The sequence below is a fragment of the Vulpes vulpes genome, chromosome 1 (genome assembly GCF_048418805.1).
Source record: "Vulpes vulpes isolate BD-2025 chromosome 1, VulVul3, whole genome shotgun sequence".
NCBI classification, from domain to species: domain Eukaryota; kingdom Metazoa; phylum Chordata; class Mammalia; order Carnivora; family Canidae; genus Vulpes; species Vulpes vulpes.
The window spans coordinates 12,359,181-12,379,323 of record NC_132780.1 but is presented as its reverse complement, the minus strand read 5'-3'; the positions used below and the strand labels follow the sequence as shown (position 1 = coordinate 12,379,323).

At 48.8% G+C, this 20,143-nt stretch overlaps 1 protein-coding gene across 1 annotated transcript in view; it reads right to left on the bottom strand.

The window, feature by feature from the left end:
• Positions 1-20,143, bottom strand: part of RELB (RELB proto-oncogene, NF-kB subunit) — a 29,310-nt gene extending 9,167 nt beyond the window's left edge. The window contains exons 1-7 of the mRNA XM_072754764.1: positions 19,949-20,143; positions 19,052-19,093; positions 13,395-13,741; positions 4,530-4,687; positions 3,049-3,140; positions 2,738-2,869; positions 1,071-1,175 (exon numbers count right to left, since the gene is read on the bottom strand). Of these exons, the coding sequence (XP_072610865.1) occupies positions 1,071-1,175; positions 2,738-2,869; positions 3,049-3,140; positions 4,530-4,687; positions 13,395-13,741; positions 19,052-19,093; positions 19,949-20,003 (931 nt within the window). The 5' untranslated portion in view covers positions 20,004-20,143. The remainder of the gene's footprint in view (positions 1-1,070; positions 1,176-2,737; positions 2,870-3,048; positions 3,141-4,529; positions 4,688-13,394; positions 13,742-19,051; positions 19,094-19,948) is intronic.

Below are 20,143 nucleotides of genomic sequence, written 5' to 3'. Positions count from 1 at the left end.
GCCTAGCTGTGTGACCTTGTGCAAGTTACTTAACCTTTCTGTGCCTTACTTTCCTCATCTATGAAAGGGAGGTAATAATTGGATCTACCTTGTAGAACTATTAGGCAATCAGATCATCTAATGAGTGAGGTGTAGAAAGTGCTTATAACAGAGCTTGGCATATAATAAGGACATTTATATCCTTGGTGGTGATGTTATTTATAATAGAATCAGGATAAAAAATGCAAAGGATACAGAAAATATATATACAGTAAGAGCCAAGGCTCTCTCCAGCCAGGCAGTGCAGGATGCACCTGTTGTTTTGTTGTTGCTATTGTTTTTTAAGTAGGCTATATGCCCAGCATGGAGCCCAACACAGGGCTTGAACTCACAACCCTGAAATGAAGACCTGAGCTAAGGGGACACCTGGGTGACTCAGTGGTTGAGCATCTGCCTTCAGCTCAGGTCATGAACCCGGAGTCCTGGAATCGAGTCCCACATCAGGCTCCCCGCAGGGAGAGCCTATGTCTCTGCCTCTCTGCGTGTCTCTCCTGAATAAATAAATAAAATCTTACAAAAAAAAAAAAAAACCCTGAGCTGAGATCAAGAGTCTATTCCTTCACTGACAGAGCCACCTGGGCACCCACATCTGTTTTTTCAAAACCCTATTTGCAGAAGGGACATCTGAATAGACATGAAGTGGAGGAGATACTTTTCCCATTCTCCATTTTCTTCATCTGTAGCCTTTACCTAGCTGCCATAAAGCATTTACCTATGCAAACTCCATAAGAGCCCCCCCACCACCACCACCATCAGCTCGTGCTGCCTGGCACCCAGCATGGGCCAGCACACAAAGCTCTCCATCTTTGTACATGAATGAGTGAGTAAGCAGCTCCATAAGTGAATAAACCAATCGACTGTTGTAGTCTGACTCCACAGCTGGGGTTCTGGATCCTTCCACTGCAAAGTCCCAGTTAACCAGCTCCGCCTCCCGCTCCCACCTGCTTAGGCTTCCGGAGTCCCAGGGCAAGCTGCCCAATGCCACTTTGCCCACTCGCCAGCATACACAAGCGCCGTCCCAGATCCCTCACCTTTCTGCACCTTGTCACATAGCAGGTAGAGCTCCTCCCCACCCGTGCATGGCCCGCTCTCCTTGTTGATTCTGCAAATCCGCAGCTCTGACGTGTTTGTGGACTCTGGGCAAGGGCAAAAGGAGAGGTATGTAAGAAAAGTCGAGAATTCAGCCATCAAATCCTCAGCAGGGACCCCATGGGTGCCCACCCCATGCCATGCAGAGATGGGAAATGGAGAAGCCAGGGGCGCCCAGTCCTCCCAGGACCTGCGGTCCAGGGAGAAAAAGAAGATGCTCAGACAGAGGGGTCTGTGGACAGTCAAAAGTCCTTCATGCTGAGACCCACTGTCCCACCCAAACTGAGACCCAGCGACAGTCAGACCTCAGAGGGGACTGGGTAGAGTCAGGAGTCAACACCATTCTTAGATGTGGATTAATCCATAGTGGACACCCAAGGCTTTGCCTATCTAGCAGTCCTGGCCCTTCTTCTGTTGAGCCCTCAATTTTCCTTCTAGGAAACACTCCCCCCTCATTTCAGTCATGTGATTGGGTAGGGCTGAACCTACTCCCTAGCTCAGCGGTGACCTTGTGGCTCAAACATGGCCAATTAGAACACAGACTCCCTCTGGCCATAGCTAACTGGTCAGAGAGAAGCACATGGCCAAAATCAGGCCAATAAGAAAGACCTGAGACTCCAACCAAAAATACTGGGTAAGAGAAGCAATCTTTAGGTACCAGGGAGAGGTTCTAAGGTGGTAGGATATAAGCCTAGAGCTGCATACAGCCATTTGGCCCCCACCATGGGAGGGTTGTGCCAAAAATGACTCGAACTTGAAGTATAGCTGAGAGATGGAAACAGAGAGATCCCTAATGACATCACTGAGCACCTGGAAACAGCCAGACCTGAAGCACTTAATTACCTCTGGACATTTTTAGTTAACGGAACAAATTCTTCTTTTTCTCCTTCAGCCCATTTTTTTCCTTCAGCCTATTTGAGTTGGAATTCTATCACTTGCACCCATAAAAGCCCTGGATGGATGAATTTCTCTCCCCATTTTGATGCGTGTGGCAGTCACTATAGGCTGCTAAAACCTAACAGCCCTTCCAATCTCCTCTTCTATGCATATATCCCTCTGTTGAGGATGGAAACCCCAAATACTTGCTTTCCCAGACCCCCTTGCAACTAGCAGCCACCATGAGACCAAGTTCTAACCAATGAGACATAAGCAGAGGTCTACCAGGGAGGGTTCTGGGGAATATATTATTTTCTGTATGAAAAAGAAAAGTATTACTACTCATGCTGCCTCTTCTCTAGAATTGCCTGGTATAGTGGTACAGGTTGTGCACTCTATAATACAAGGAGGCCTCATTTCCATAGGCTACCTAATACATGCTGACCACTGGAATTGAGCAGTGTACAGCCTCCACACCATACAGGGTGACACTACCCGTCATGCCTTGAACACAGACATGGTACTTGGAACTGTGGGAACCAGCTCACAATCAAGGGAATCACAGAGCTGAACCAGTGCCATGATATTGCTGAGCAGCTGAATCAACACAAACAGACTTAGCAATGAGACAAATCAAAATAAAGAACTCCCTGTTTGTTCATGCTATTGTACATGGGCTTTCCAGTACCTGTGGCCAATAGCAATCCTAAGACACACAGCACCCTAGACTCACTCTTGTCATAGACAGGCTCAGAAAGCACAGGGTCCATCCGGCGCATCTGTCCCTGCTGGTCCCTATATGAGGCCTGGAAGCAAATCCTCACGACATTCATGTCCACCTCTTGATGATTCTTCAGGGACCCAGCTGTAGGAGAGATATGGGAAGGCTGAGGGTGTGGGATGGAGACACTGATGGGGAGGTAGGAGAGAGGGAAGGGATGGGGCTGAGGGGATAGTGGATCTGGAGAAGGTGAGGGGATAGGGTAGCAGATAAGGCAGGGGTTTCAGGAGGACAAGACAGCTCAGCTAGGTTCAGGGACTCACCATTGTAAGGGTCGATGCCCAGCTGAATCTTCCGCTCAATGGCAGCCTCAATCTCCTTCTTCCTCACACACTGGATGCCCAGATTGTTAAAGCTGAATGGGGATGGGGGAAAATAGGTGAAGGGAGGTACTCTGGAAGAGGCAGGTCTAGTACTAAACCACAAGAGGACTCCGGCAGATGCTGGCTTGGGTCTCATAGTCTCAGGGGCCCCAGCATTAGGAGGGGCCTGCTGTTTAAACCTCAGGAATGATGGGGATTCTTGAGAGCACCTGGGCGTGCATTTTATCTTTACCACATGAAAACACTGGCCAACCTCATTTATAATAATAAAATTGCAAATTAAACATCAATGTGATGCCAATTTTTTAAAAAAGCTCATCAACACAGAAGGATGAAAATGTTTGATGATAGTCTCCACTGGTAAATTTGTGAAGAATCAGGCACTCTCACCCATGATGGGTGGAAACCACAAATTGCTCCAGCAATTACATATCAAAGAACAATATGGCAATATTCATTCATTCATTCCACAAATATTTCCTGAGCCCCTACTGAATGCCAGGCACCATGCTAGGCAGGACTGGGGGGCACAGCAAGAAACAAAAGGGACAAAATCCCTGTTCTAATGGATCTTACATCTTTGCTATATTTATAAATCACTTGATTTATAAATTTTATAAATCACTGGAAGTATACATGTCTTAGAGCTAGCAAGTTCATTTCTAGGAATTTATCCTAGAGAAGAAATGATAGATACATAAAGCTATGCATTACAGCACAGCTAGTAATAGGGCCACAGGATATTAGAACCACCACGAGGGCCCATTACTAGGGGGCTTGTCCAATTAATGGTGTACAGCTGTACACTGGAATACTATGCAGCCAAGAAAAATGATAAGGCAGCTCTAAATGCTTACAGGAATGATCTCCAAGATGTACTAGAATGTAAAAACGAGGCACAAATGTCTGCTACCCTTTGTAAGGGGAGAAAAAAATATATATGCATAGCATTTTTTATTTGCCTCCAGGAAGGGACACTAACAGCTGCATGACCAAAGATGGAAGGAAGGAAATGTATTTTTCACTGTACAGTCTTTCTGAACCTTTTAATTTTTTATCTATCAAGAATGTATAAGTTATCAAGCGAAAGAAAGAATGATCTTGCAGTTAAGTCAGGTCTGGAGTCACATCCCTGCTCTGCCATTGGCTATCTGTGCTCCTTTACTCCCCTCTGTCTCAGTTTCCACCTCAACAAAGTGGGGATAAATATAACAGTGTGTGAAGGTGGGTACAGCAGGGGGCCAGACCTAGGCATGCCCCTCCACCACCCCCAGGCCTGGCCTTGGTCTCCCCATCTAGGAAATGCAGTGGGGAGAATCTAGCCAAGCAGTCTCTTGCCCTAAGACTTCCCCAGGCTATCTTCAGCTTCTCCATATCTCCATGACCTGGGGTAAAGGGTTGGGGGGTCAGGGGTCAAGTACCTGTGCCGGGGGCTGACATGAGGCCGGAGCCTCACCCTGCAGACGCCGTCGGTGCAGTCTTTCCCCACGAGGCTGTGGGGGTGGACTCGGTGAGGCCAGTCCTTCCACACCAGGCAGGCGGTCACCTCCACCTCCCGAAGCCCTCCACAATCCCGGAGCTGCAGGGAGACAGGTGCATTTTTGGGGTCCCATGGCAGACACCTGCACCCATCCAAACTCCCTGGGGCCTCCTTTGACAGCTCCCCAACCTTCTCCCCCGGGATGATGGAAAGGGGTTTGCTTAAGACCCCTCTGAGATCCTAAACCAGAGGCTTCTGACTGGTGGCTTGGGGGCCTCATAACATGATAGCTGCCCCACAAATGTGCTTTCCTTGGCCACTATGAGTTTTAAAAACTTGCATCCACACAGGATCTTTGAGTACCACAGAGAATCTTCTAAAGACCAGGGAAGGAAAGCACCTTCACGGTGGAAAACCCACAGTGGATGCCACCTAAATCAGGTGATCAAGGTTGGCATCACCAATGCAGGGCCAAAGTGACTTGGGTACTCTAATGGGGTGCAATAGGAAAGCAGAACATCCCTTCTGTGACAGCCCTCCAGAAGTATGTCACCTGAATCCCACTGTGATTCCTCAAATGAGCCCAAATCGAGGGTCATCAGGTGAGAAAAAAAATCAGTGTCATGAAAGGCAATAAAAAGATGGCTATCAGGGATGCCTGAGTGGCTCAGCGGTTGAGCATCTGCCTTCAGCTCAGGGTGTGATCCTGAGTCTGAGGATCGAGTCCTGCATCTACAACTCACGGGGAAATAGTTTAGCAAAAGCAATGTGTGTACATATCAGTGCATGCGCATACATCTGTATGGTGGAGATTGACAGATACAGCAAACGTGGCAAATTGTCAACTGGCCAATACAGGTTAAGGACTCAGATGCTCATTGTATTATTCTTTCCATTTTTATGTAATTAAAAAATGTTTCATCTAGGACGCCTGGGTGGCTCACTGGTTGAGCGTCTGCCTTGGCTCAGGTCATGATCCCAGGGTCCTGGGACCGAGTCCCACATCAAGCTCCCTACATGGAGCCTGCTTCTCCCTCTGCCTGTGTCTCTGCCTTTCTCTCTGCATCTCTCTCAAATAAATAGTCTTTTTAAAAAAATGTTTCATCCAAACTCATCAAAACGTATGCATTAAATATGTGCAATTTTGTATATGTAATATATACCTCAGTAAGCCTTTTTTTTTTAAGACTACAAAAAAAAAAGATGAAAAGTTTTGTTCAAATTTGGGGAAAATTTGGAGCCTGAATTTAAAAAACTATGAGACAGGGGCACCCGGATGGTGTAGTGAGTTAAGCCTCTGACTCTGGGTTTCACCTCACATCGAGATCCTAGGGTCATGGGATGGAGCTCTACTTCACTCCCCACTCAGCTCCAAGTCCGTTAAAGTTTCTCTTTCCCTCTCTCTTTCTAAAATAAATAAATCTTTTTTTAATCTTTAATTTTTTATTTTGTTAAAGATTTTATTCATTTATTCATGAAAGACACAGAGAGAGAGGCAGACACACAGGCAGAGGGAGAAGCAGGCTCCCTGCTGGGAGAGCCCGATGTGGGACTTGATTCCCGGACTCTGGGATCACACCCTGAGTTAAAGGCAGATGGATCAACCGCTGAGCCACCCAGGCGTCCCTAAAATAAATAAATCTTTTAGAAAGATAAAAATAAAAATAAAAAGTATGAGATATCTGTTATTTCAGATTTCCAGAATCTCTTTAAAGAAAAAGGAAGCAGGGTGCCTGGGTGACTAAGTCTTGGGCTCAGGTCATGATCCCAGGGTCCTGAGATTCAGTCCCATATCTGGCTCTCTGCTTGGCAGCGAACCTACTTCTCCCTCTCCCTCTGCCTGCCACTCTGCGTACTTGTGGTCTCTCTGTGTCAAATGAGTGAATAGAATCTTTAAAAATAAAAATAAAAATAAATAAAGGAAAAGGAAGTTAAGGCACCTGGGGCTGGAATTGGGGCTCAACAGCCACATGCAGCAGCAGATAGAAACCAGACCTTTAGATGGGGCTCAGACCCACTTGGCTTTCCTGGCTTACCCACAGGGCCCTGCTGGCACCAAAGATCCTATAAACCCTGCTCTGAACTTCTAAAGCCCTTGCCTACCTATTAAAAACAATAAATAGGTAGGTAGGTAGGTAGGTAAGTAGATAGATGATAGATAGATAGATAGATAGATAGATAGATAGATAGATAGATAAAATGAGTGCATCTCTTTGGGGTAGTACCGCCCTCTAGGGGGCATTTGGAATATGGGGGTGGTTAATGTGGGTTGACACATAGGGACCCACAGCCTACAGTAGGCAGGACCTGGAATCAGAGATGCCACACAGCCTGCAATACTAGGGATGGTCCCACACAAGTCTTACAAGACTTTTGATCATCCTGCCAACATTCACATTGGGGACAAACCTGTTTAAAATGATCAAAGCCAAGTGCTCACTTCAGCAGCACATATACTAAAATGATCAGAGCCTAGAACCTAGCTGTTTTACACACATAGTCCTTTCCCCATAATTTAAAAATACACTGAATTTTCAAGGACTTTGGCCAACATATTAATTGAAGGAAGGCTGATTTTGTTTAGACTGAGGGTTGTTTGCCACTTTGGAAGATCCCATCACCAACTGCAACCCTGTCCATACGGCATTTAATTCACCAAATCCACACGGCTGGGTCAGGATGCCGATGGGGGCCCCTGCATTAATGAAGTCACAAGCAACTGCCACCTTTATTATGAGTCCTTAGGGCTGTGCCTGAGCATTTACACACTGAAATAAAGATGATTATTATGCTGCATTTTTTCCTTTTATTTTCTCCTTCATATTAAAGTTAGGGCATTATGGGTTTGGGGGATGATTATGAGTAGAGGGATGTAATATTGTATATAAATTTCAGTGAGCCAGATAGGGTTGAAGCTATTCATTTAATCAGCTCTGCACTGTAATATTAGGAGATTCAGAAAAGCTCAGAGTCAACAGTCTCAGGATTCATGAGAACTGCAGGGCTGAAAGCTTCTCATCTGTAAGATATCACACAATGCCTTGGAATAAGTCAGACCTGGTACCAAACCCAGTCTCTGTCACTGGTCATCTGCATGATAAACCTCTCTACTCTGTCTTTATCTGTAGAATGGGTATTACTAAGTACCTGGTACATAGGAGCACTTAGTAATTACTACAGTAAAATTGTTGTGTCCCTGAGGATGTAACTTCCTCTCTCTGAGCCTCAGTTTTCTGCTCTGAATGATGGGAATGAATATCCTGAATCCAGGGAGGCCTGGGTGACTCAGCAGTTGAATGTCTGCCTTTGGCTCAGGGTGTGATCCAGGGTCCTAGGATTGAGTCCTGCATTAGGCTCCCCATGGGGAGCCTGCTTCTCCCTCTGCCTATGTCTCTACCTCTCTTCTGTGTCTCTCATGAATAAATTAATTAAATCTTTTTTTTTTTAAATCCTGAATCCAGATTCAGAGCCAGGTCATTTCCTATTGTTGGATATTTACTGTTCTAACTGTTTGAAACCAAAACCAACAGCGAGCCAGAGAAATTGCCTGGAAAGATGCAGAAATAACCTATTGGGGAAAACACAGCCTCTAAGTATCACCCCACAGATAAGATACTCATTACAAAGGAAAGCTGTACCTTTACAACAAAGAGACCTGCTGGACGCTAGCTCTTATGGGCCAAAGTGCATCCCCCTGCAATTTATATGTTGAAGCCCTAAACCTCAGTACCTCAGAATATGACTGTATTTGGAGACAGTCTTTAAAGAGGTGATTGAAGGGTGCCTCAGTGGCTCAGTGGTTGAGCATCTGCCTTTGGCTTAGGTCGTGATCCCGGGGTCCTGGGATGAATTCTACATCAGGCTCTTCGTAGGGGGCCTGCTTCTCCCTCTGCCTATGTCTCTGCCTCTCTCTGTGTCTCTCATGAATAAATAAAATAAAATCTTTTAAAAATAATTTTTAAAAAGTAAAGAGGTGATTGAATTAATGAGGCCATTAGGATGGGCTCTATTCCAATATGCCCTGTGTCCTTTTAAGAAGAGGTAATTTGGACATGCAAGGAGACACCAGACAAGTGAGGGCACAGCAACAACAAGGCTGTCTGCAAGCCAAGGAGACCTCAGAGGAAATAAAATCTGTTGGCATCCTGGCCTTGGACTTCTAGCTTCTAGAGCTGTAAGACAATACATTTCTGTTGTCCAAGCCACCCAGTCTGTGGTAGGCAGTTATGGCAGCCCAAGCAGACTAACATACCACCTTAACCACAGGATGTAACTCGACATCATAGAGTAGGACAAACGGCCACCCCATGTCTCCTGATGTGAGACACCAAGAAGGCCACACTATCACCACTGGGGTGTTCCCCCTGAGACACACAATCTGATCTCACCAAGAAACAGTCATCAAACACAGAATGCAGGACGTTCGACAATTTCTCATATCCTCCGCCCGTGTCCACATGTCCAAACACATGTCAAAAGTCAGATGGAGAAACTAACACAGGTCAAAAGACACTAGAGATATCCGTCTTCTTTTGTCCGGGCTACTACAAGATACCATGAACCAGATGGCATGTAAGTAACAGCCATTTATTTCTCAGAGTTCTGGAGTTTGGAAGTTGAGATGAAGGTGCCAGCGTGGTGGGGCTCTGGTGAAGGCTGCCTTCCTGCTATGTCGTCCTCGCCCCGGGGAAGGGGCTCAAGAGCTCTCTGGAGTCTTTTTTATAAAATCATCCATCCCAGTCATGAGAGCTCTGCCCTTATAACCTCAGTGCTTTCAAAGGGCCCTACTTTCTGATGCTACCACCCTGGGGGCGAGGATTACAACGTATGAATTTTAGGGGAACACACACATTCAGGCCATAGCAAGACCTGCCAACTAAATGCAGCATAGGATCCTGGACTGAATATTAAATAAGTAAACAAGAATAGCTCTCAAGAGTACTAGGGGGGTGGGGGGAGCATGCCTGGCTGGTTCAATCTGTGGAACATGCGACTCTCAATCTTGGGGTTGTGAGTTCAAGCCCCATGCTGGGTGTACAGATTACTTAAAAATAAAATGTTTAAAGAAAAAAAAGGGGAACGCCTAGGTGGCTCAGTGATTGAGCATCTGCCTTTGGCTCAGGTCATGGTCCTGGGGTGTTGGGATCGAGTCCCACATCAGGCTCCCTGCAGGGAGCCTACTTCTCCCTCTGCCTGTGTCTCTGCTTCCCTCTCTGTGTCTCTCATGAATAAATAAATAAAATCTTTTTAAAAAAAGAATATTTGGGGGATAATTAGAATATAGCCTTAATATCGGATAATATCCTTGGAGGAATATGAAGTTTCTAGAGTGTGGTGATGGGTAATAGGACTATATAGCTCCTACATTGTAGGAAAACATCCTTGTTCTTGAGGGACATACATCAAAACGTTCTGGGTGAGGAATCATCATATCTCCAACCGACTTTCAAATCTTCCTCTATCAATGTCTATATAAAGGGAGAGAAAGACTGAAAGTAAATAGGCAACAGGCATGTTCACTGCACTATTCCTATCTATTGTGTGTTTTAAATTTTTCAAAAGAAAAAGATGGGACATAAAGTTGAAAAAAAAACCTGTCAATTGGAAAACTAAATGAAATCCTTAAAGATAAATAAGGGGCTACAAAATGTATCACAGTTGCCCCATTCCTGAAAATCTGGTGATGGAATATACATTTCATTTCAAACCATTCTTTTGACCAGGATGTTCTACCCTGAGTGCTGCTTTGGCCACAATGTCCGGAGCCAAATCAAATAACAACTACTTGTTGCATATAGGGAGACTCACTGCTGGTGCTGGGCCACCTTCCCTGGTTTCCTCATAGTATCCTGTGGGAGCAGGAACTCCAGCCTCATTTTACAGATGACAAAACTGAGGCCAGCAGAAGCACTGGACCAGCATCAATTATTCACACAGCTGGTTAATACTAAAACCCATGTCTTTCTGACTCTAAAATCCATCTTTATAAGCAGTATGTTGACTGCTTCCTGCAGGAAGAATGGGGTTGTTCTGCTTCGGACCATGAGGGTAGGGAGGTCAGGGAAGGCTTCCCAGAGGTGGGCTGAGGCCTCATGGATGAATACAAGATGACCAGGCTGCATGATGAATACACTCCAGGTAGGAGGAACAGCATAAGCAAAGGCCCAGTGGCTGGAGGGTGGTGAGTGAGGTGGGAACTAGCAGCAGGAGTCAGAGAGGGAGAGCCTTAGAGGTGCAAGGAAGAGCTTGGGCTTCCTCCTGAGGGCACTAGACAGCCAAGAGAGGATTCTGAGCAGGGGAGAAGAGCTGATGTGTAACTTAACAGGGCCCCTCCAGCCACCTTGTGGAAGAGAAATTTAGAGGACGCTGGGAGCTGATGACCAGGGAGGAGGCCAGACGCCAGGGAGCAGCTTGGGCCAGAACCTGGGGCTAGTGGAATCATTGGTACACAATTCAGACTCAATACACACTTTGGCAAAGATCCAGAAGCACATAAAGGCTCTGTACTGGGGAGGCGTAAGGAAGCAGGCCTCTCAGACACCAGCTAGGAGAAACAGTCATGGGTACAACGCTCACAGAGGACAATTTGGCAATATCTATCAAATTACCTTTGACCAGCAATTCCACTTCCAGAAGTTATTTGTGTGACATGAAGGAAATAATAGATGAACAGAGTCGTTCTCTACAGTTTTGCTCAAAGTAGGAGATGGCAAACAACATAAATACCCACCAATAGAGGACCTACACAGTGAATGAGCACCCACCCATGCAACGCAATTCAATGGTAGAGAATGGGACAGCTTTAGACAGGCTAAGGTTAGCTGAGCTCCAAGATACATTCTCTCTCTCTCTCTTTTTTTTTAAAGTTTTAAATTTTAGGTTTTTGTTTGTTTTTAGTTAAGTTTTTCTTTAGTTTTAGGGTTTTGTTGTTGTTGTTGTTTTTAGTTTAATCTTGGGACACCTGGGTTGCTCAGCGGTTGAGCGTCTGCCTTTGGCTCAGGTCATGATCTCAGGGTCCCAGGATTGAGTCCCACATCGGGCTCCCTGTATGGATCCTGCTTCTCCCTCTGTCAATACCTCTGCCTCTCTCTCTCTGTGTCTCTCATAAATGAACAAATAAAATCTTTAAAAAAATTTTAAGTAATCTCTACGCCAAATGTGGGGCTCAGACTCACAACTTTGAGATCAAGACTTGCATGTTCTACAGACTGAGGTCAGGTGCCCCTTCAAGATACATGCTTAAGAGCAGCCCCGGTGGCTCAGCGGTTTAGCACCGCCTTCGGCCTGGGGTGTGATCCTGGAGACCCGGGATCGTGTCCCAAATTGGGCTCCCTGCATGGATCCTGCTTCTCCCTCTCCCTCTGCCTGTGCCTCTGCCTCTCTCTGTGTGTCTCTCATGATTAAATAAATAAAATCTTTTAAAAAAAGATACATTCTTAAGCAAAAAAGACCACTGTGCAGAACAGTATGTACATTATACTCCTCTCTATGTACAAAGGGGGGGGTTGTACATACACATGTACATATTTGCCTGTATAATCATAAACTACTCCCAGAAAGACACACGAGATATTGATAAGAATGGTTGCCTCTGGGGGCAACTGGCTGGCACAGTTGGTTGAACATATGACTTGGTTTTGGCTCAGGTCCTCTCAGGGTCATGAGATCAAGCCCCACATTGGGCTCTGTACTCAGTGGGGAGTTTGCCCCTCACACCCCTCACTCTGTGCACACACACACACACATTATCTCCCTCAAATAAATAAATAAATCTTACCTTATCCCTTCAGTTCTCCCCCAACCAAAAAAGGTCATGACTTTTATTTATGTTTTTCCTTCCAGAGCTTCTATATGCACATACCAGCAAGTACAAATATAGAACCTTATTTTTCCCTCTTTTCAACACAAAATGTATAATCCCCTACGAAGGGTTCTGTGCCTCAATATTTTTTTGGCTTATTAACATATCTTGGAGATGGTTCCACATCGGTACCTAGGGGATGGCTTCATTTTAAAATCTTTCTGTGTGAACCGTATGTGTTTATATTTATCGGCACACACACACACACACAAATACATGTCATGGCTGCGTAGGATTCCAATGTGTAGACAGACGTTCACCAGTGTCTTGCTGATGAACTCTGCAGTTTCCAATTCTTTACACAACAAGACTTCAAGGGATAACCTTGCACATCCCTCTTTCTGCCCAGAGGCTGGCATATCTTTATCCTCAATTTCCTAGAAGCGGAATGGCCAGGCCTGTAAGTCATGATGACAAGAATTCTAACACCAGCAATACCAGCAGATCGACTCTCCTGAGCACATACACGTTAGAGGCCCTTGGCTCATGTAACAAACTCATCCACACTTCCCAGTAATAATAATAATAATAATAATAATAATAATGTATATAATATTATATATTGTATATAATAATAATGTATATAATAATGTATATATTATTATCATCCCATTTTGTAGAAAAGGAAACTGAGGCACAGAGGGACTGAATAACCAGCCCAAGGCTGCGCAGCTAGTAAATGGCAGAACAGGGATTCAAACCTGGCCACTCTAATGATTAGGGCCTCCCTTGTGGCCCTGGAGGCAATGAGAATTTTGATCAATACAGCCAACTGCCCGGAAGGAGGCCTTTCTTGGCATGTCCTTTAGAATGCGGGGCCAGGTGTTAGTAGTATCCGCTCTAACAACAGCAACGGCAGTAATAATAACCACCATAAAACACGATAAACGCAAGCGCGCGAATCTCGGGCGCGGCGAAGCGCGAGACCCCGGCCCCGGGCCCCACCTCGATGGCGGGCAGCGTCTTGCTCGCCTCCGTGCTGCTCTCCCCCAGGATGCTGCCGGCCGAGCGGCCCTCGCACTCGTAGCGGAAGCGCATGCCGCGCTGCTTGGGCTGCTCGGTGATGACCAGGTGCGGCCGCGGCCCGGGGCCCGGGGCCTGGGGCATGACCCGGCCCAGGTGGCAGCCCCAGGGCGGCGGCGTGGCCGGGGGCGGGGGCGCCGGGGGGCCCAGGGTGACGGTGCTCAGGGAGGCCGCCCCGCGGGACACGAGGCGCGGCAGCCCTTCGCCCGGGCCCAGCTGCGCCCCCTCCAGGCCGAAGCCATTCTCCTTGATGTACTCGTCGATGATCTCTGTGGGGAGAAGCAGAAATTTGGGGTGACGCTGATTATAGAAGGAAAGGCCTCATGACCAGCCCGCCCACCTGTGCCGCCGGCCTTGCCCCCTCCATTCATTTCTTCAAGACATTTACCTTGTGGGCCGAGCCTGGGTGGGGGGGAGGGGGACGGGCGGCTGGCTCTGAACCCTCAGAAAGCCCCTTCCCTCCTTGCAAACAGCTCCCGGGTTCTTGAAGCCAGAAACCTGGAGGTGGGCCTCGTTTCTCCTTCTGCACCCTCATGTCCACTCCCCTCCCTAACAGCACCTGAATTCATGTCTCCATCACCTCTCACCTGGATAAAGGTAGGGCCAGGTAACAGGTGTCCCTGCCTCCATCTCGCCCCTTTTAATAATAAGAATAGCTTGTGGGAGCAGTTCTCACCTCAGAAAGCAGCACCACCATCCACCAAGTGCTCAAGCTGGAAGCCTGCACATCTTTGTTAATTGCTCACGATTCCACATCTGTTCCCCATCCTTGAACTTCTGCCTCTTTCCTCGAATACAGATTTACACTCCCACCACTTCTCCCCACACCCTTGCCTCCATCCTGGTCCCCCCTGACCATCCCCCCTCTGAACCACTGCTCCTGTTCCCCCACACGCAGCCAGAGGTAGCTTATGTCACACCCTGTCCCCACTCTGCTCAGAGGCCTCCCATGGCTCCCATCTCCCTAAAGGGCCAAAGACAACATCTTTCTCATATAACACCCTCCCCAAACTATTCAGTCAGAAAAAAAACAAACAAACACAAGCCCACACCCCCGAGACCTTCCTCAGACCTTGCATGGACTGGCCCCTGTTGTCCTGGGCCTTCCACCTCCCACCACTGCCACCACCCCCCCCACTCCAGTCTCTTTACTGTTGCTCCCAGCAAGCCTCGTCCTCTTTGGGGTGTTGTGCTTGCTCGCCATCTGCCTATTCCATGCTTCCCTCCATTCAATACACACTGGCTCCCCATCCTTCCAGTCTCAGCTCATATGTCACCTCTCCTTGTCCTACTGTCTCTCCCACTAAAGTGTCAGCTCCAGGAGGGTAGGGGCCTTGTTTGGTTCATGGCTGAATACCTGGTGTCTAGAACAGTGCCTGGCACATGGTGGGTGCTCAGTACAGTTCACCAAAAAGAATTAAGGATGCTCATAGTAATAGTAACACTAAACGCAGCTGATGTGAGGAATCTTTTCTAAGTATCAAGTAGGGCTATTACTTTGGGAATGTGGTGGTTAAAATTCCCCAAGAAGGGCATCTGGGTGGCTCAGTGGTTGAGGGTTTGCCTTTGGCTCAAGTTGTGATCCTAGGGTCCTGGGATCCAGTCCTGTATCAGGCTCCCTGCAAGGAGCCTGCTTCTCCCTCTGCCTGTATCTCTGCCTCTCTCTGTGTGTCTCTCATGAGTAAATAAATAAAATACTTTAAGAAAATAAAATAATAAAATTCTCCAATAGTCCCGGAAGTCACACTGTGACCCTCCCCCCTGCCCAACAGCAAGGAAGGCCCAGATCTCACACTGTGAGCACTTGGGACTCCTCAGCCTCCCCCCCAAGGCCTGCCCTGTGATACTTACCTAATTCATCTGTGGAAGGAAGAGAAAGAGAAAGAGAAAGGTGAGGTCCAGAAACTAGTCAAGGCTTTCATCTTTTAAGACAGATTCCCCAACCCCATCCCTGCCTGGAACCCTCCCCCTTTCCCCTTTCCTCCATTCTGGGAAATTGGGCTCTGACTCCCTGGGGTGCTAAACTCCAGCCCCTATCTCACTCTTTTGGGCTACCCTCCCTTCAGCTCCCAATATTGGGGTCCCAGGATTAGGGTACCCTCAACTGCCTTCTAAAAAATATTTAGACCAGGAATTACAAAGTATCACTGGGGATCCACGAAAGCCAAGGGTCTTATCACTAGGAAAAAATTATACTTCCCATATTCTAAAATGTGGGAGTGTTCTCTCCCTAAAGCCCATCATTGGACCCAAGGGGTCACTGGCTGGTATCTGAAGATCCAAAGAAGCCAATCCTTCACCTCCAAGCAATCGGCTGCTCTGCATCCTGGCCCAGTCTCTCAGCTGTGCTCACCCACCACCCCAGATTTGCCCCCTGAGGGTGCTCGTAACAGTAATGCTGGGGAAGCCCCCTCATCACCTCCTCAGGAAAGGTCAGTCCTAAAAGGGGTCATGGAGGAATCGAAACAAACCTCCCGTCATTCCATAGACAGGACGAGGGGAAGGCCAGAGTGAGTAAGCAAGCCTGGGGTCACACAGCAAGGTAAGGCAGGCCAGGACCAGAGGCCCCTCCCAGGCTTGCCTGTGCCAGTCGCTGGCCACTGTCTGATCAACACCAGCCTGCCCCACTGCCAGACCTGTCCTCCTCCTCTACTCTCAGGGAGTGGCTCCTGGCTGCCAGACCTTTGCTCCTCAGAAAGCAGTTTTCCTGCTCCCCTTATCTCGTGTGATCTGTGAAGTCATCAGGGTAGAGAAGATACCCCCACTTGGCAGCTGGGGACACTGAGGCTGGGAGAGAAGAAAGGGACAGGGTATGGATCCCTGGCAGGGCCAACCTCCAGGCACTTCAACTTAGGCATCTGTGCTGGATAATGACGTGGGGGGACCCAGAGATGACTTCGACTTTGGACGCTTGAGGAGCTCCCAGGCTGCATGGGGGAACCAAGGCCCAGGCAGCAGTGGCCCGAGCTTTGGACTGCCTTGGTTCAAGTCCTGGCTCTGCAACTTGCTAACTGGAGATACCTGAGCCCATCACTTAACCCCTTTGTGCCTTGGTTTCTCCATCTGTAGAATGGACACAGGAATCATGCCTCATTGGGTTGCTGTGAAAATTAAATGAGCGAATATGTGGGAAGCACCTAGAACTGCCACAATAGTAGGCATTGCATAAATGCAGCTGCTGCTCTTGGATAAAGTGTTGGGTGATCTTATTTTATGGACTTGGGTAACCAACCCACTTTCCCTCTCTAGACATCAGTTCCCCTGTCTATAAAAGGAAGAGGTTGGCAGACCTGCTTTTAGAGAATGGAGTGCAGCATCACACAGATGTTGGTTAGAATCCTCCCTGTCACTCACTGACTGTGTAGCCTTGGGCAAGTCTCTCAACCTCTCTGAGTCCTTCCCTATAAAATGAGGTCAGAGCTCTTTACTCAGGAGTGAACATGAAGATTCAGAATTACACAGGTAAATTGCTTACTACTGTGCCTGACCACCCTAGCCCTTCCATAAAGCTTATCTATAGCATTATTATATAAAAATCCCCTTTTGGGGGCACCTGGGTGGCTCAGTTGGTTGAGTCGCCAACTCTTGATTTTGGCTCAGATCATGATTTCGAGGTCCTGGGATAGAGCCCACATCTGCTCCATGCTCAGTGGGGAGTCTGCTAGAGGATTCTCTCTCTCCCTCTCCCTCTGCCCTTCCCTCTGTGCACTCTCTGACTCTCAAATAAATAAATAAATCTTTGAAAAAAAAATCCTCTTTCAGCCAACAAACATTGGGAACTTCTCCTTATTTAGGGCTCAACACAAATAACACTCCATCCCGCCCCAAACTCCCACCATCCACGGACAGCCAGGATGGGCTGCATGGGAACAGAAAACTAGCTGTCTCTCCTGCCTCAGGGCCTTAGCACAGTCTGCTCTCTGCTGAAATGCTCTTCCTCCAGTTCTTTGCATGGCTTCCTCCTCCTCCTTCAGGTCCTTGCTCAAATGTCACCTACTAGATAGGTCTTCCCTGACCACTTTATCGAAAATAGCCTCCTGGTCCCTAAGATAGCTCCAGTCGCTCGTGGTTACATGCCTTTGTTTTATCATTTTCACAGCACTGATTAGAATTTGACAAGACTTTATGTTAAGTGACTCTTACCTGTCTCCTCCTGTAAACTGTGAGAACCTCAGAATAGGGGACACATCTATACACATGTATAGTGTATAGATGGGGCCCAGTATGTGTCTAGCCCATCAGAATGAGGGAGAGGGAATGAGTCCATCAGAATGAATGCCCTGTCACAGCATTAGTTCTCCCATCCTTGCCCTGTTGTTAGGTATCAATGACCCCAAGACTTCTACAGAGCCTTTATCACATTTTATAATCCACATTTAATTTATTGCATACGTGCTTGCCTCCACATCTAGGTAGGGAACCCGTGAGGGCACAGTCAGGGCTGCCTCAGTCACGGCTGAGTCCACAGCACTGCCCAGCACAGGACGAGGTACAGAACAGGCACTCAATAAATATTTATTGAAGAGATGACATCACAAATTACTCTCAACTGAAACCAAAGATCTTGGGCCAGAAAAAAACCTCAGCCTTGCTCCTGCCCAGAACTAGTGCTTGGGCAGTACCTGTCTCCAACGCCATGCCCTACCTTTCACCATTGTCCAAACTCTCAGACCTGTTAGAGAACCCACAGAGCCTCCTCCACCACAGCCTCTACCTCTAGACAGAGGCCCAGCCCCAGTCCACCGGGGCCACCGAGTCTTCACAGTAACAGGACTCAGTCCCTGCCCTCCAAATCCCAGCAGATTTAGAAGAGAGAGAGGGTGTTGTCATTTAGCCATGATTCTGCAATTTCTTGGGCAGCACTGAATTTTGGACAGCAGTGGCTGAGGGACCTTCCAGACTAGTGGTTCTCAGCATCTTTTGGGAACTTGCTAAAAATGAGAACTCTCTGGGCCGAACCTAGACCTACTGAATCAGAAACTCTAAAGGGAGGCCTCAACAATCTACTTTAACAAGCTCCCTGGGTGACTCCGATGCACACAAAGGTCTAAGAACCACTGTTACAGGCTGTCTGATAACAGTGATGATAATAATAAAACCAGCTATCAACAGTTAACATTTACTGTGACTTTACTGTGTGCCAGACACTGCTTTGAAAGCCTGCCTGTATTGAATCCTCTCAATCCTCTGGCAAAGGGAGGCACTGATACTATGTCCATCATACAGATGAGGAATACTGAGGCCCAGAGAGGAAGTGATGTGCAGGCATTCACACAGTGAGGGGGTGGTGGCACCGGCATGTCATTATTACCCTCTGCACTACCGTGGCCAAGCTCCCAAGAGGACTCCTCTTAGAGGGTGCTACGTGGTTAGTGTCACCTGTCCAGCTCCTAACCCCCCCGGAGGTAGGGACCCCTGGGCTCCCGTCTCAACCAGCGGGGACCAACACAGGCGGTTAGAGGACAGCTGAGGCGGACCTGGGCGACACCCCACACAGGGGCGTGCCCAAAGCCGCCTCCACAGGACCCTCCCCCCCACCCGAGCGCGCGGGTGGGCCGGAACTGTGGAGGGCTGCTCACCCGTGGTCCTGGAAACGGCGAGCGAGGAGAGGTCCGTGGACCCTGCGGGGAGGGAGGCATGTCTCAGGAGGGGACGGAGACGCCGCGGGAGGGCCGGACCCCGCGCCTTCGGGTCGGGCCCCCTCACCCTGAACGCCCGCGGGGTCTGGCCTTGCTTCCCTTCCCCAACTCTTCTCCCCACCCTGCGTCACACCCAGGGTCGGGTCTGGAGGAGCCCTTCTCAGCTTCACTTAGGAAAGCCCGCGCCCGTCCTTTCTCTCAGGGTCGACCCTACCCCTTCACTTTTTCAGCGTCAGGCCGTCTCCTTCTCCCCCAGACCCTGCCACTTGGCCCCTGAAGCAAGCCCCAGCCCCTCTTTCTTCTCAGTCAGGCCCCGCCCTTCTTTTTTCGGAACAAGCCCTCCCCCTTTTCCCTGCCAGAGTCAGGCCCCTCCCCCTTGCTCGGAGTCGCCCCTCGCTTCCTTCTTGGAGTTAGGCTCCGCCCCCATCTCGCTCTCAGAGTCAGGCCCCGCCCCCCTCGGTGAGCCTGGACCCTCAGCTCCGACTCCGAGTCTGGCCACGCCCACACCCCCGCAGGAGCGGCTCCCACTCCGCCCCCTCGGAGTCAGGCCCCGCCCCTCCCTCTCGGAGTCGGGCCCCGCCTCCCCCTTTGCCTCAGGGTCAGGCCCCGCCCCCTTCTCACTCTGTAGTGGGACGCCTCCCTCTTACCTTGGGCTGGACCCCGTCACTATCCTCTGCCTCCTTCCTTCCCTCTAATACAGTTTCCCTGGGACCCTCAGCCTCGCCCCCCCAAACCCCTAGGCTCCTGTAGGAACCCGCAGACTACTCCGGGACCCCCCGAGCCCCGGCATCTCCAGTCCCTCCCCAGACTCCTCTCCTGAACCCGAGTCCCGCTTACCCAAGGCCCCCAGCTCCGGCGCAGCGGACGGTCTGGCGACGCGGCGGCTCGGCATGGCCCGACCAGTGGGGACGGACGGCCCGGAGGCGGGCGCAGATCAAAACACACGCCGGCAGGCCGGGCGGCCAAGAGGCACGGTCCCGAGGACGATCGCGGGTCGGACGAGCGGCGCAGGGGCTGGGGCCGCAGGCCGGG